The sequence below is a fragment of the Penicillium concentricum genome (genome assembly GCF_028827145.1).
Source record: "Penicillium concentricum strain IBT 3081 chromosome Unknown utg000002l_segment0_segment0, whole genome shotgun sequence".
Classification (NCBI taxonomy): Eukaryota; Fungi; Ascomycota; class Eurotiomycetes; order Eurotiales; family Aspergillaceae; genus Penicillium; species Penicillium concentricum.
The window spans coordinates 4132637-4146097 of NW_026622755.1; the positions used below are offsets into that span (position 1 = coordinate 4132637).

Genomic DNA, 13461 nt, shown 5'->3' on the forward strand with positions numbered 1-13461 from the left:
TCATTTACAGCTTGGCTTTGGGTGCCTCGGCCGCTCCCTTGAACTTCGACTTCAGAATCCGACGCAGGATCTTCCCACTGGGATTCTTGGGGATCTCATCCACAAATTGCACACCACCACGCAGACGCTTGTGGCTGGCAACCTTGCTATCCAGCCATTTGATAATGTTCGCTGCTTCATCCTTCTCACTTATTCCAGAAGCCTTGCTCTTCGCGCTGCGAACGACACAAGCCATAGGAACCTCGGAACCGTGTGTCTCACTCTCAATACCAATGACAGCAACATCATCAATGGCATCGTTGTCAACCAGATATCCTTCCAGCTCAGCAGGAGGCACCTGGAAGCCCTTATACTTAATGAGCTCCTTAACACGATCGGTAATGTAGAAATGGCCCTTGGCGTCCTGGTAGCCAACGTCGCCAGTCTGGAACCACCCGTCCTCAGACAAGCAGCCCCTAGTAGCCTCTGGGTTCTCGTGATAACCCAGGAAAATGTTAGGTCCACTGAGGTACAGTTCGCCGACCTCGCCCACGGCGACCTCCTGGGGTTCGGATCCATCCTCAGGCATAGTCATATACTTAGCTTCCATATTGGGCATCAAGCGACCAACGGAACCCATGGCCTCGCGCCAATCCTCCCACCGCTGGGAGTGTGTAGTTGGGCTGGTCTCGCTGAGTCCGTAGCCCTGTTTGATGCCAACCTTGATGCGGGAGTAGACTGCCTCGACCAGCTCTTGCGTGAGTGGTGCCGCACCGGAGTTCATCATGCGAAGACTTGAAAGGTCATATTTGTCGACCACCGGGTGCTTGCCTAGCAACAACACCACGGGAGGAACGATGTAACTGAACGTGCAGCGGTAGTTCTGCACGTGTGCGCACCATTTTTCAATGTCGAATTTCGACATGACGATCAAGTGATAACCCTTGTATAAAGCCTGGGTAATTAAGCAGGTCAATCCTAGAGGCTTGTAGTTAGTAATCTTGTTCATTCGAGCATCTACGCAATTTGAGAGCCATACCATAGATATGATAGAACGGCAAGAATGCCAGGACGCGATCACCCTTTCCATCATGACCGCCATTCCAACTCAACATTCCACCTTCACCAATGAACTGTTGCCTAATATTGGCAACGATATTCCGATGCGACAGCATGACACCCTTAGGCACACCCGTAGTTCCAGACGAATAAACCAAGAACGCCACATCCTTTGCAGGATTGATCTTCTGCTTACGGTAACGGGTAGCGCCAGAGATATTGCGCACAGAAGTAAAATGCTTGATCCGCGCATTTGGATCCCGCTGGTCTCCAATCAGAATAATTCGGTCCTCAGACATGCCAACTCTCTTCGCTGCTTCCTTCGCTGCAGGCAGAAGCGGGGCTTGCGTTACAAGGCCCTTGGCACCGGAGTTCTTGAGCTGGAAGGCCAACTCGTCAACCGTATAACCTGGATTTGCAGGCGAGAGAATTCCGCCGGCCCAAAGTGTGCCCCACATCACCACGGGTGTGTCAATGCTGTTTGGCGTGAAGAGGGCCAGTACATCGCCCTTGCGCCACTCATGGATAGCTTTCAAGCCCTTTCCAAAATCCAGCGAGGCATCGCGGAGCGATTTGTATGTGTAATGGCGTTGGGTATCAGCATCTTGGTAGAGAACTGGTGGGTATGTCAGTATGAAGAAAATTCAAAAGAAATGCTGTACAGAGGATCAATAATCACGTACTCTTATCATCTGGATAAGCTCTGTCCTTGCGCTCAAATAGAAATGTCCAGAGGTCCACTTCTGGGATGTCGACCAGGGGGTAATTGGAGGGAACGGGCATTGTGGGGAAATATAAGCCAATATGTGAGGCTCAAGGATTGTCAGATGAAAGAAAGGGACAACCGAGCTACTTAAAAGAAGTCCTTCTCCGCACTCTCGGCTCGCGGCTTGCCTCGGCGCTTTGCACTACTCAGCCGAAGGCCCACCCGATTTACTGTTTTGTTAGGGTTTGCACTTTTTGGTATTGGGCTGAAGGATTCAATCTTACATAGTATGCACTGCGTAGTCCAAATAATTCATATGCTCTATTGAGATTAGTGCATACCTGTTGCGATCATTGACATTGTTGAGATCGGCACTCGGAGATCTCGGCATTTTGACCGCCTCCCCAAATATATATGTCACGGACCTTGCCGAGTGCCGTATGAAAGGCAAGATTATGAGAAGCAGGAAATATATAGTAAGACATCTCAAATAGAATGTTGACATGCTATAAATCCAACAATCTGGAGTAGCCGCCACATTTGGGAAGAGACCATTCGGAAATATATCCCATGTAGACAGGGATATATTCTGGTCATGAGCAGTGATGCAGAAATATAATATATACGAAACGACATTCTACTGGAGATGTGCTGTCAATTCTTAGTTTATATTCAATAGGACATTTGCACGTAGTGAGGCTTGATAAACCCAGCCAATAAATTAAAGGACATCCCGCTTCCCCAGAGTCAAGGTAGCGGAGTCCAAATTTGTGGAGCAGTGCACGGTAATACGATGTAGTCTCAACGAACATGACCTAGACTCAGGGCCATAGGCTGTCTAATCTTCCCGTTTGGGTTACTGGCCTACGATGTGGCTGATAATGAAATTTGTAGTGTCGTTAGATTTAAGACTCCTTCCCCGATGACACCGAAGCGAGACGAGGGAAGGAGTATCTTTTTTTACCTCGTCAAATTCGACGAGGGACTAAATCCAGATCCCAAGATGATTTCATGCCGACAAGATCTTAAATTGAGTTGGAAACAGCTGACCCGCACTGGAAATACATGCTGAAAAAAAGAGCCCAGTTGAGAGTTTTGCTGAATTCCATTTTTGCTTTCCCAGCACCATTTCCTCCACACGCCACTCCGAGGGGAATCGTTTGAAATCGTTTACTTGAGGGGAATGAAACGGGAAGAGTGGGTGGCACCGATACCGGGACGACCGTGCTTGACGGGCTTGCTGGAAGGTTGTTAGTGCTCTGATATTAATGGTAGGGAACGAATCTCGGGAGCACATACTAAGAGATAGAGAACTCAGCCAGGTAGTGGCCAACCATCTCGGGCTTGATCTCAACCTGGTTGAACTCCTTACCGGAGTAGATACCGACGACGGAGCCAATCATCTCGGGGACGACGATCATGTCACGGAGGTGGGTCTTGACGAGGTCGGGCTTCTCGTTGGGCTTGGCCTCCTGCTTGGCCTTGCGGAGCTTCTTGATGAGACCCATGGGCTTGCGCTTCAGGCCGCGGTTGAAACGTCTGCGGGCACGGGCGTGAACGACATCACGGAGCTGCTCGGAGGAAAGGTCGAGGAGCCTATAAAAGGATTCAGTTAGACCAATGTCCACGCGAAAGTTTGGTCCTTGGTGTCCATTCGCAATGCAGTGCCCCAGTAGGCGAGAACCGAAATGCCACATGCGGATCATCCGATGGTTGCTGGCATGTCATATGACTATCTTCATTTCCGTCTCACGAGGCACTGGCTGCGAATGGATGTCCAAGGGATCGATGATTGGCAATGGTAACGTACTGGTCGAGGTCAATGCCGCGGTAAGAGAACTTGCGGAACTGTCTTCTCTTCTTGATCTCTGTTCGGCGAATGTTCAGTCAGCGTCTGCGATCTTGTTGTAGTGCGTGTATCCCTGCATCCCAGGTCCATGTCGTTCCCCGCCAACGTCTATTTCTTCAATCCTCATCGTATAGTCGATCGTAATGCGCGCTCTCTCCTCTCATTCGGCTTTTCTGTCCATGGGCGATGGGTAGGGATGGGGTTGATTCTTCATAACGTACCGGCAGCCTCCTCGGCGTTCTAGATGAAAACTCCATGTTAGTGTATTGCACCGGCTTAAAGGGCAAGGGCAAAAAAACTCACGTATTCGGTGTCAGCCATTTTTGCAGATATTCCTGTAAACCGCCTTTCGACCGTATCTCGAAAAGCGAAGGAAGATGAGTTGTCGGAAATTGTCGTGTCGCTGAGCGGTCCGGCTGCTAGCACACAGGCTCTACGAGGTGGGCAGCGCTCGTTAAGCGACGGGTAGGTTCCAAGCCCTAGACACTAGACCCTTTTGGGTTACGGGTAATCTATTTTGAAACTTTTGTTTTTGCTTTGTAATCAACCTTTTTGTAATCTTGATTTACTCGACTTTGCTTGGGCATGTCATTAAAAACACTTGTACCCCATTAGTGTAATTTATTTGTATTATGATTACCCATCATCCTCCCAGGGCTGATATGCACGTTGTATCAGAATTGGAGGTTGTTGATGGTCCTTATCTGGGTACATTTAGTTATCATGACGTGGATCGTTAAGCCTCTAGTTCTCCAAAGAGAGATTTGGCTACACGCTATTTGCTTATACGCTGAGCGGGCCCTGGCGATCTTTCAGGAACTACGTATTGAAAATGAGAAAAAGTTGTAGTCAAGGCCAGATGAATTGTATTGGCTAGTAGGAGCTTATTCCAGCTCACATGAAAAGTCGCAACTGTATCAAAACAGTCTCAACTGAACACACTTGAGAAGCCAACCGGCGCAAATCTTGCCCGGACTGACGAACCAACCAAACATCTCTTCCCCAGAACCATGATTTTTAGGCCTTGGATTAAAGCGCTTAATCGAAGAGACCGAAGCCCATATCCTCATCGGACTCCTCCTCCTTCTCCTCGACCTTCTCCTCAGCGGGAGCGGCGGCAGCACCACCGGCAGCGGCAGCGGCAGGGGCGGCAGCGCCACCAGCACCGCCGGAGGGAACGGAAGCGAGCTTGGTAGAGCCCTCAGCAATCAGCTATATAAAAAGTCAGCATGCGGTTCAGGTCAGATATATGCGCATTCGAGTATCACTAACCTGCTGGAGGTCCTTGCCCTGGAGCTCGGAGATGACCTTCTCGAGACGGTCACCCTCAGCGTCGATGCCGACGGAGGAGAGGACAGCCTTGATATCGGCGGTGGAGGGAGCCTCGTTGCCGGCAAGGGCGAGGAGGAGGTAGGCAGCGAGATACTTCATTTTGAAAGGACTGGACGAAAAATCTTCATTAGTATCGCGAATTCAAGATTGGATGCGATCGCAGTTTTCAAGCCGCAAATTCGGCTGATAGACACGAAAACGAGATGTACATACCGTTTGTGATTATTATCTGAACAAGAGAAACAATCGATTTAACCGCGAATTGGGCGGAGACTGCAACGTCGAGTTCTGGTGGAAGAGGTTGGTTGACGAAGGATTAACCGAACGCTCAAAATCTTGAAAAAAAGGTGGTGCGAGTGGGTGTGGCTAGTGTCGGCGGGACTTCTAAGCGAGTGGGTGTGGCGCAGTGTTTGCTACCACGTGACCCTTTCATATCCGGCCTTGATAATTGCATGCTGGCCTAGAAACCTTTCTGCCTTTCCTACTCGCCTACGCAGTATATACCTCTCACTTGGAAGCTTTTGGGCCAAGTCAGGCGTGTCCTTTGCTTGTGTCAGTTCTGTTATATTGGAATAACAGAAAATCCGGAGCGAGCCAAGCCAGAGATCTATTCTCATGGTATCGGGCTCGGAGTCATGAAGTTACTTAGTCGTACCAAATATCGACGGTGAGCGACTTCTTCTCTGTACCACTCTTCGATTTTACCCCTTTCGGGATATTCTTCCAACAAGTTCACAATGAGTGTATGACTGCCTATCTTTTTGTTTCAGGTCATTTTTGACTGACATATAATAGTTCCTCGATTCCGTTCTCTCATCTCTCCAGACGGGTAAGCCCACCCAGCTGCCACCGGCTCAGGCACCAGCCTCGCCTGCGCCTGCCTCAGTCCCCCAAAAAGAGGACCGAAAACCGATCGCTGTGCGACAGGCGCCTCCTACCAGTGGTAATGTCAGTGGAGGTATCAAGCGCAAAGCTGAAGATCAGCTGCCTCGGCCACCAAAACCTGAAAGCAAGGCGACAAATAACATCGCTCCAATGAAGCCTACGCTTTCCACTAGACCAGCAGTATCATCCACAGCGACCAGAGTTGCGCCAAAGCCAGTCTCGACCAGCATCTCCAGACAACCTCTGCCAAAGCCCACCTCCAAACCCAGTTTGTCTGCGGCCCCCAAAGTGGCACCCTCACAGAAGGCGCCCGCCCCCAAACCCACCCAGGCAGCCGCTGCCACACAGTCGAAGCCGCCACCAAAGGGATCATTTGCGGAGATCATGGCGCAGGCAAAGGCTAAGCAAGAGACGGCGCCCGTGGGAGTCGGCCTACTACGACACCAAGCCGGTCCCAAAGAAAGACTTACCAAAGTAGAGCGCAAGCGTCGCATGATGGAAATCCAGGCCAAAGAAAAAGAAGCGCGTTTGGGAAGGAAGGCCGGATCGGGTGTTTCTACCAAGGATAGGCCTTCCGTCCGGCAGCGCGATTCCCAGGGACCCTCATACAGAGGCACGGCCAAACCGACACAGACTCCGGAGCCGCCTACCTACCGTGGAACTGCGGGCCTGCCGTCAAACCGTGGTGGAAACGACCGTCGACACCAGTCTCGCAATTCCAGACAGAATGAATATCTCGGAACTGATGAGGAAGACGAGGGCGACCTTGGTGGTTACGACGATTACTACTCCGATGCATCGTCCGACATGGAGGCTGGAATGGACGACGTGGACCGCGAAGAGGCGGCTGCATTGGAATATGCCAAGCGGGAAGATGAGAAAGAGCTGCGAGCAGAAATGGCGGCTAAGAAAGAGAAGTTGGAGCGCCAGCGGAAATTGGCTGCTCTTGCTTCTAGGAGCAAGCGTTGAAGTTTGAGATATTTTTATACTTTCATATTTGGTTTCCCACTTCCCAGTACTTTCTATCTCTTTTGTTTTGGGTACTACATATTAACTCCGCATTATGAGCGTTCGGGGTGTCCATAGACGGGGGTGCCTTCATTTTTATTTATTTGAAGCACTATCAATAGCGAGCGCTATTTCAATACCAACTTACCTTTTTTTTTTTTTTTTTTTCTTTCTATATATTGTAGTTCAACATTGAAGAACATCGGCTATCCGTCGACCTTGGAACTTCAAGCTTGTCTAGGCCCCACTTGGGTGACATCACCCGCACCTTCTTGTCTTCTACAATTTCGCGTTCTCTTTACTATCTCACATATTTACCATGGAGTCTGTTCATGTCTCGGTCTCGTCAAAAGTGCTTTTCGGCAAGGTGCGCAAGATTGTACCTCCGATGCTTGAAAAGTTCCACAAAGGTCTGTTGATCAGGAGCTATCGACGCTATGATCTCGCAATGGACATCCCCACTGACTATTAGTCTAGGACAGCTTGGCCGTGTAGCTGTTATTGGAGGCTGCGTGGAGTAGGTTCTCGGCCTGATGACACTGGCATTCTACTAACTGCTATAAGCTACACCGGAGCTCCATACTTTTCAGCCATGGCCTCTGCAAGACTTGGTACGTCCCCTAAACAGGCCAAAAACAGGCCAATCCTGTCCACCAAATATATTGACTCTCGATTTGCAGGATGTGATATGGTCTGTGCCAAAGATGATATACTTTATGCAAATGACTAACAACTACCAGAGCCACGTACTCTGCGAACGATCCGCAGCACCAGTAAGCTAACATCCAAGGTAGATTGAACCCACTCTAAACATATAATGCACAGGTTATCAAGGGCTACTCTCCCAATCTGATGGTACACCCATTGCTTCCAAGCACCGACACTGTCAATGATCCCAATTCAATTGATGCACCATCATTGGCGGGCCCGATCATCGGGATGCTATCTCGCCTCCATGCACTTGTGATTGGACCGGGTCTTGGCCGCGACGGCGTGACGTTAAAGGTGGTTGCTGAAGTGATCAGAGCGGCGCGGTCAAAATCGATCCCATTTGTGCTGGATGCAGATGGATTGCTGATTGTCACGCAAGACCCAAGCCTGGTCAAAGGCTACAAGGAGTGCATTCTCACGCCAAACGTGGTAGAGTTTGGCCGTCTCGCCAAAGCGATGGGTGTCAAGGTCGCCAGCCAAGCGGAGATCGCGGAAGGCGGAGACGGCGACACCACCAGCAAAGCATCAGATGCGTGTGAGCAGCTATCTCAAGCACTCGGCGGTGTGACAATTCTCCAAAAGGGCCCTCAAGATGTAATCTCCAACGGGGTTACTAGTCTCATCTCTGATGGCAAGGGTGGCTTGAAGCGTAGCGGCGGTCAAGGAGACACTCTGACCGGATCACTGGGCACATTCCTTGCCTGGCGAGCGGCTTACCACGACAAATTGTGGGACTCTGGCGAGCAGGACAACGAGAAAGAGGCGCAGAGCAAGGATGAGGTTCAGGCAGAGCTCGATTCTGAGAACAAGCGCATGTCCCCGACAACAACTCTGCTATTGGCGGCGTGGGCGGGAAGTAGCATTACACGAGAGTGCTCGCGACGAGCCTTTGCGGCCAAGGGGCGCAGCATGCAGGCCAGTGATTTGACCGATGAGGTACACGAGGCGTTTTTGAGGCTAATCGGAGAGCCGGACGGATCTAAGACGCACCTTTAGGCTACCATGTAAAATGCTACTAGCCATGCACCTATGTACGAGAAAGACAGTACAGCTCTTGAATACACCGGAGTATATCTCCATGTATCCACGTCTCCAGCTGTATTTAAACCCACCAATGAAACATGTCTCGTCCACTATTATGATATTTCTCACAAGCGGTGTCTAAAGTTACCAAAAGGAAGAGTCTCGAACCCGGCATTTCATACTTAGAAATCCCGTTCCAATATTGCAGTCTCAACCGCACTGGCTTTGTACGTGGTGTTAAATGCTATCTAGTTAGCATAAGGCATCCTTTGCCCACGGGTTACATTTCACCTGAGATAAAGAAACAGCTCATAGTATGTGAATATCGGCTTTCAATAATCCATTGATCAGCATGGTCAACCCTCGTCTTTCGGTGCTGATGCTTGAGACTCGGGCCTCAGACCGGTCCCGACTGCCGACTATTAGATGAGAATATAATTTTTACCGGCCAATAAATGTCATCTGACAACACGATATCATTATGCTGACTCGGATTATTAGAACCCCTACCTAGGTACCCTTGATGGCATGCCGTGTAAATAGAAACCAAAAACAGCGTGCCACAGCCCCTGCCTTAACCTCGAGTAACCAGTGCCCAACTTAGACTGTCTCGCTTGCTTTCGCCGGCCTTTCGTCATGTTCCAAAAGCCTGCAGAAAAGAAAGGCCTTTGCATAAGTCTGAATAGGTCAAAGAAATCTCAGCTCGTAGCCACAAAGCTTTAAGCATTGTGAGACCTTTACCTTGGGAAGTCAAAATCTCCGCATTTCTATACGACTGTTGACGTCGAGATCTAAATGTGGCGAGGGGGTTGGCCTGAGACATGCATCCCGCCTCAAGCCTTGTCCTTAATCGATGTTCCCAAAGCTGAACAGTCTTAGGCATATTGCTCAAAGGCAATGTTGAGTTAATAAGCCATCGATATCACCTTGACCGATAGAGATTGGTCGTGTCTTGAGAATTGTTCCAGATTTCGTATTCCCAACCCCGGTTGTTTCTGCTTCGCTGTCCTATCCGATCATAGAGTATCAGATAGAGCCTATGCAGGATTGCAGAAGTCAACCGACATGGAATATAATTCAACGGTGGCACAATGTATGGATATTGTCTTCTTCGTGCACCAGCCTATACTGGGAACCCGGGTTCATGGACCAACCTACAAAATATACTGGGGAGCCCAGGCCGAGAATGGCCTTGTGATGCAACACAAGGCTGATGGTCTTCGCAGGGAACAGGGAGAATAACATCTTCCACAACAAAGGAGCACGCCTAGGCTAACGATTTACATGAGCATATATACCCTTGGAGATGAGTATATAAGATGGCAAATCTCCCAGCAGAAGATAACGCCATCAGAACACAATCCCCAGACACAAGTCACCGGATCTACTCCAAGTCTATACTCAAACTCAGCCATTCATCAAGATGTATTTCCCCATCATCGCTATGATCATCACCACCGCCTCCCTGGTGGCCGCCGACTCAACACCAGGGTCGTGGTCCCAATGCGGCACCTGCAACCCTATCTCAGACGAGAACCAGTGTGACCCGTCGACCTCATGCATCAACACCGGTACATCCTTCCACTGCGCCTGCCGTGCTGGCTTCAAGGCGTCTGAGTACAATAACGACATGTACCACCAGTTCCGCCTGCCGATGCCGAACTATGAGTTCCTTGTTTTCGTTCCTGAGAACACGCCTTGCAACACCCAGTGTGATGATCTGTGGGCTGCTCCTACTGATCTTTGCAAGGAGGTCGAGCTTCAATGGCAGTGTGCGGCTTAGAATAGTGGTCCGGGGTAAAAGTGGGTTTGTTGGTAGAAGGAAGAGGGGAGATTTTCAAACATTGTATGGGAGTAGTGCAATAGGCGCAAAGGACTGAGTTGGGTCCATAACATGAGATATTTTGGCAGATTGCATGTTTACATGTCAATGCTTAAATGAAATCGGTTGAGTGGAAGAATATAAGAGATGTAAATGCAGATTAAAGAAGTAGATTGGCAAGATCTTCTTAACTCTACGAAATCATAAGAACCGACTCCATTGCCCCAATACTCCCAAACACCCGTCGCCTTAATTCCAGCCAGCTTCACATGCATCTTCAACACGTATAAAAAGTCCGATCGACATTTAAGAGAAAAAAATAATGAGAAAACTTCACAATTACATGTCCATATCACCGTCAACTTCAGTGAAGAGCAGACGTGTGCCATTGCCAGTGACTTGCCAGAGCTATAGAAAACGTGGTTAGTAAAAAGGCACAGTAAGCTTCTGGAGTTTTGAAAACTTACATTCATCTCGGCATATTCATCGATAGTCATGGTGAGGTTATCCTCAGTGAAGCCGCGGGCCAGCACACGCTCACGAATACGCCTCATGCTCATCTCTCCTTCCTCGCCATCTCCAACAGCAGCCGCACCACTCTCCTTCATGCTGCGGATCAAGTTGTAGATCTTGCTGGATGGGGTGTTGTCGGCACCATGCTCGCCATCATTGTACAGAGAAGCCTTACTGATCTCAATGAGACGTAGAGCCTCATCAACATCCTCGCGAACAACCTCTTCGCTGAAGCGAAGACGAGCAAGGGCCTGTGAAAGACGAACGATACCGAGCAGAGTACGGGGGCTGACGTGAGAGAACTGCCTCTTCTTGGACTCATCGATCTTTTGTCTCTTGCGCATGGCCACATAAGCACCAACCATGTAGTCAGAGACGTTGGTAGGCACGGTAGGGCGGAATGTGCGTGCCTTGGCAACGTACTGGCGGACCTCGTGGGGAGTGAACAACACGCCGGATTCTTCGTTCTCCGGGTGCTTGTTGTGCATGTGGACGTAGGTGACGTGGTGAGCCAGCTCCTCGTCGCCCTCGCGGGATGGGGTATCCAGAAGCAGGAACATGACATCGAAACGAGAGAGCAAAGCGGCGGGGAGGTTAATGTTCTCCACGGGTGACACCCGAGGGTTGTAGCGACCGTATAGGGGGTTGGCCGCTGCCAGGATAGAAGTACGGGCGTTGAGGGTAGTTGTGATACCAGCCTTGGAAATAGAGATAGTCTGCTGTTCCATCACTTCGTGAATAGCTGTCCGGTCTGAGTCCTCCATCTTGTCAAACTCATCAATACAGCAGATACCGTTGTCTGCAAGAACAAGGGCACCTCCCTCCAGCACCATCTCGTCTGTGACAGGATCTCTCATCACTGCAGCGGTGAGACCGACACCACTGCTTCCTCGTCCAGTGGTGTACACGCCGCGAGGAGCAACCTTGGTAATGTATCGGAGAAGCTGGGACTTGGCCACACCAGGGTCACCCATCAAGCAGATGTTGATATCTCCACGAATGTGCATGCCGTCACCCATCTCTTTTGTGACACCGCCAATCAGGAGCAATAGCAATGCCTTCTTGACATCAAGGTGTCCGTAGATTTCGGGTGCAATAGACCGTGAAAGGTACTCGTACATGTTACCGGAGCGCATGTGCTGCTCGATCTTGCGAAGAGTACGGCTATCCATACCCATCTCGTTGTAGGACTTCTTGTGCTGAGTGATGTGCTGGGCCTCCAAGTATGTGTCAGTCAGCAGGCCAGCGCGAATAGCGCGGAAGCCAGTGTAGGGAGTGGGCAAAAAGATGCCTGCCACGTCAATAACGTCACCGGGGTTCAGTTGGCGGGTCAGAGCGCCGTGGCAATGAATAGTCAAAGTGCGAGGAATATGGCCCACAGGGACCTGGTCGGCCATTTCCTGGATCTTCACCTCCTGGAAGGGAACAAATTTCGACGCACGAGTTGACAGGAAGAGCTGACCCTTTGAGTTGTTCTTCTTGCATTCCTCCGACAGACACTCTGACAAGGGAAGGAATTGCTTGGTGGTGATGGGCTGGAACACTTCGCAACCACAGCGATCGCAAGTGTAGGCGTTGATCTGTACAGCGGGCTTGACATCTGAAACACGGGTGGTGATACCACGGACTGTGATCAAGCTACCCAGGTGCTCACCACGCACATAACGGACGGCGAGGGCTTTGGAATCGCGCTCGGCGCTAGACCCCGAAGGTGTGACGGGCTTGAAGTTGAGAGTATATCTGCGGGTGAGCTCCGGAGGGAACATCGATGGGGCGGTCGCAGCAGCTTCCATGTCGGCCTCCATTGCAGTTTCCATGGTCTCATTTCGCTTCTCGCGCTGAGACATGATCACATCAAGCACATCATCTTTGAATCTGCGCAATAATTAGTTTAGCAGCCAGTGCATTCTTATAAGAGCAAATTCGACATACGTGACATCCTTTGTCTCCCTAGGCATAACCTCATCAACTGCTTGAGAGATAACATCGATATAGCGTTTTGTGTTCTTTTCGATAGATTCGACGAGCTTCAGGTCTTCTCCCTCGGGCATGGATTTCTCGAACTATAGCCACCATTGTGAGCTAGAATCCAGGGAGGGAGGCTCATATTGGATACTTACAATTGAGAGGTCATCCAACTCAATCAAAATATTAGATTTATCCCGGTTTGCGATATCCTGCAGAATTTGCATGTACTTGAGCTTCGGCTCCCGGTGCCTCCTTGCTCCACGGGTGTTTGCCCCAGTCGTCTCATCGGCATCATCCATGAAATCATATTCATCGCTAGTCTGGCCGTCATCGATGTTCAGATCCTCCAACGCCTCGGTCGCAGCGGCTTCTGAGGACGATTGGAAGGTCTTGAACCCCTTCAAGAAATCCTTGAAGCCATTCAGTTGTGCGGAATAATCCACAGGTGGGGGGTATTGAAGGAGAGACATAATAACAAAGTGCGCTCAATTGAAAGCGCAAAGAATCGATAGTGGGATCGGGAGAGAAATAGAGAAGAGGGTCTAGTGGCTATCCGAGCCTCTACCAAATTCGCTGGTAAAACGCGAACGCGAGGTCAACACGCGC

At 50.1% G+C, this 13461-nt stretch overlaps 7 protein-coding genes across 7 annotated transcripts; 3 read left to right on the forward strand and 4 right to left on the reverse strand.

Annotated features, from left to right (window-relative positions):
* Nucleotides 1-4: 4 nt before the first annotated feature.
* On the reverse strand, nucleotides 5-1821 carry N7517_005195 (acyl--CoA ligase; the record flags this gene model as incomplete). The annotated part of the gene is made up of 3 exons (XM_056722925.1): nucleotides 5-957; nucleotides 1019-1654; nucleotides 1722-1821. The coding sequence occupies 3 exons, from the start codon at nucleotides 1819-1821 to the stop codon at nucleotides 5-7; spliced, it is 1689 nt and encodes a 562-aa protein (XP_056579175.1).
* Nucleotides 1822-2687: 866 nt separating this feature from the next.
* On the reverse strand, nucleotides 2688-4079 carry N7517_005196 (40S ribosomal uS19 domain-containing protein; the record flags this gene model as incomplete). The annotated part of the gene is made up of 5 exons (XM_056722926.1): nucleotides 2688-2984; nucleotides 3044-3340; nucleotides 3555-3612; nucleotides 3815-3833; nucleotides 3897-4079. Coding segments are annotated over 5 exons (627 nt in total), but the record flags the coding sequence as incomplete, so codon positions are not given.
* A 552-nt stretch (nucleotides 4080-4631) lies between these two features.
* aspf8 (ribosomal P2 domain-containing protein) lies at nucleotides 4632-5358 on the reverse strand (the record flags this gene model as incomplete). The annotated part of the gene is made up of 4 exons (XM_056722927.1): nucleotides 4632-4805; nucleotides 4866-5034; nucleotides 5139-5154; nucleotides 5343-5358. 4 exons carry the CDS (start codon nucleotides 5356-5358, stop codon nucleotides 4632-4634), a joined length of 375 nt encoding a protein of 124 aa, XP_056579177.1.
* A 304-nt stretch (nucleotides 5359-5662) lies between these two features.
* Nucleotides 5663-6779, forward strand: N7517_005198 (uncharacterized protein; the record flags this gene model as incomplete). The annotated part of the gene is made up of 2 exons (XM_056722928.1): nucleotides 5663-5668; nucleotides 5721-6779. The coding sequence occupies 2 exons, from the start codon at nucleotides 5663-5665 to the stop codon at nucleotides 6777-6779; spliced, it is 1065 nt and encodes a 354-aa protein (XP_056579178.1).
* Nucleotides 6780-7137: 358 nt separating this feature from the next.
* On the forward strand, nucleotides 7138-8525 carry N7517_005199 (ATP-dependent (S)-NAD(P)H-hydrate dehydratase; the record flags this gene model as incomplete). Its single annotated transcript, XM_056722929.1, has 6 exons — nucleotides 7138-7228; nucleotides 7296-7335; nucleotides 7383-7429; nucleotides 7499-7509; nucleotides 7559-7591; nucleotides 7644-8525. The coding sequence occupies 6 exons, from the start codon at nucleotides 7138-7140 to the stop codon at nucleotides 8523-8525; spliced, it is 1104 nt and encodes a 367-aa protein (XP_056579179.1).
* Nucleotides 8526-9975: 1450 nt separating this feature from the next.
* Nucleotides 9976-10335, forward strand: N7517_005200 (putative adhesin; the record flags this gene model as incomplete). Its single annotated transcript, XM_056722930.1, has 1 exon — nucleotides 9976-10335. One exon carries the CDS (start codon nucleotides 9976-9978, stop codon nucleotides 10333-10335), a length of 360 nt encoding a protein of 119 aa, XP_056579180.1.
* Nucleotides 10336-10713: 378 nt separating this feature from the next.
* N7517_005201 (DNA replication licensing factor MCM7) lies at nucleotides 10714-13325 on the reverse strand (the record flags this gene model as incomplete). Its single annotated transcript, XM_056722931.1, has 4 exons — nucleotides 10714-10782; nucleotides 10842-12762; nucleotides 12820-12950; nucleotides 13008-13325. 4 exons carry the CDS (start codon nucleotides 13323-13325, stop codon nucleotides 10714-10716), a joined length of 2439 nt encoding a protein of 812 aa, XP_056579181.1.
* Between the last annotated feature and the right edge of the window lie 136 nt (nucleotides 13326-13461).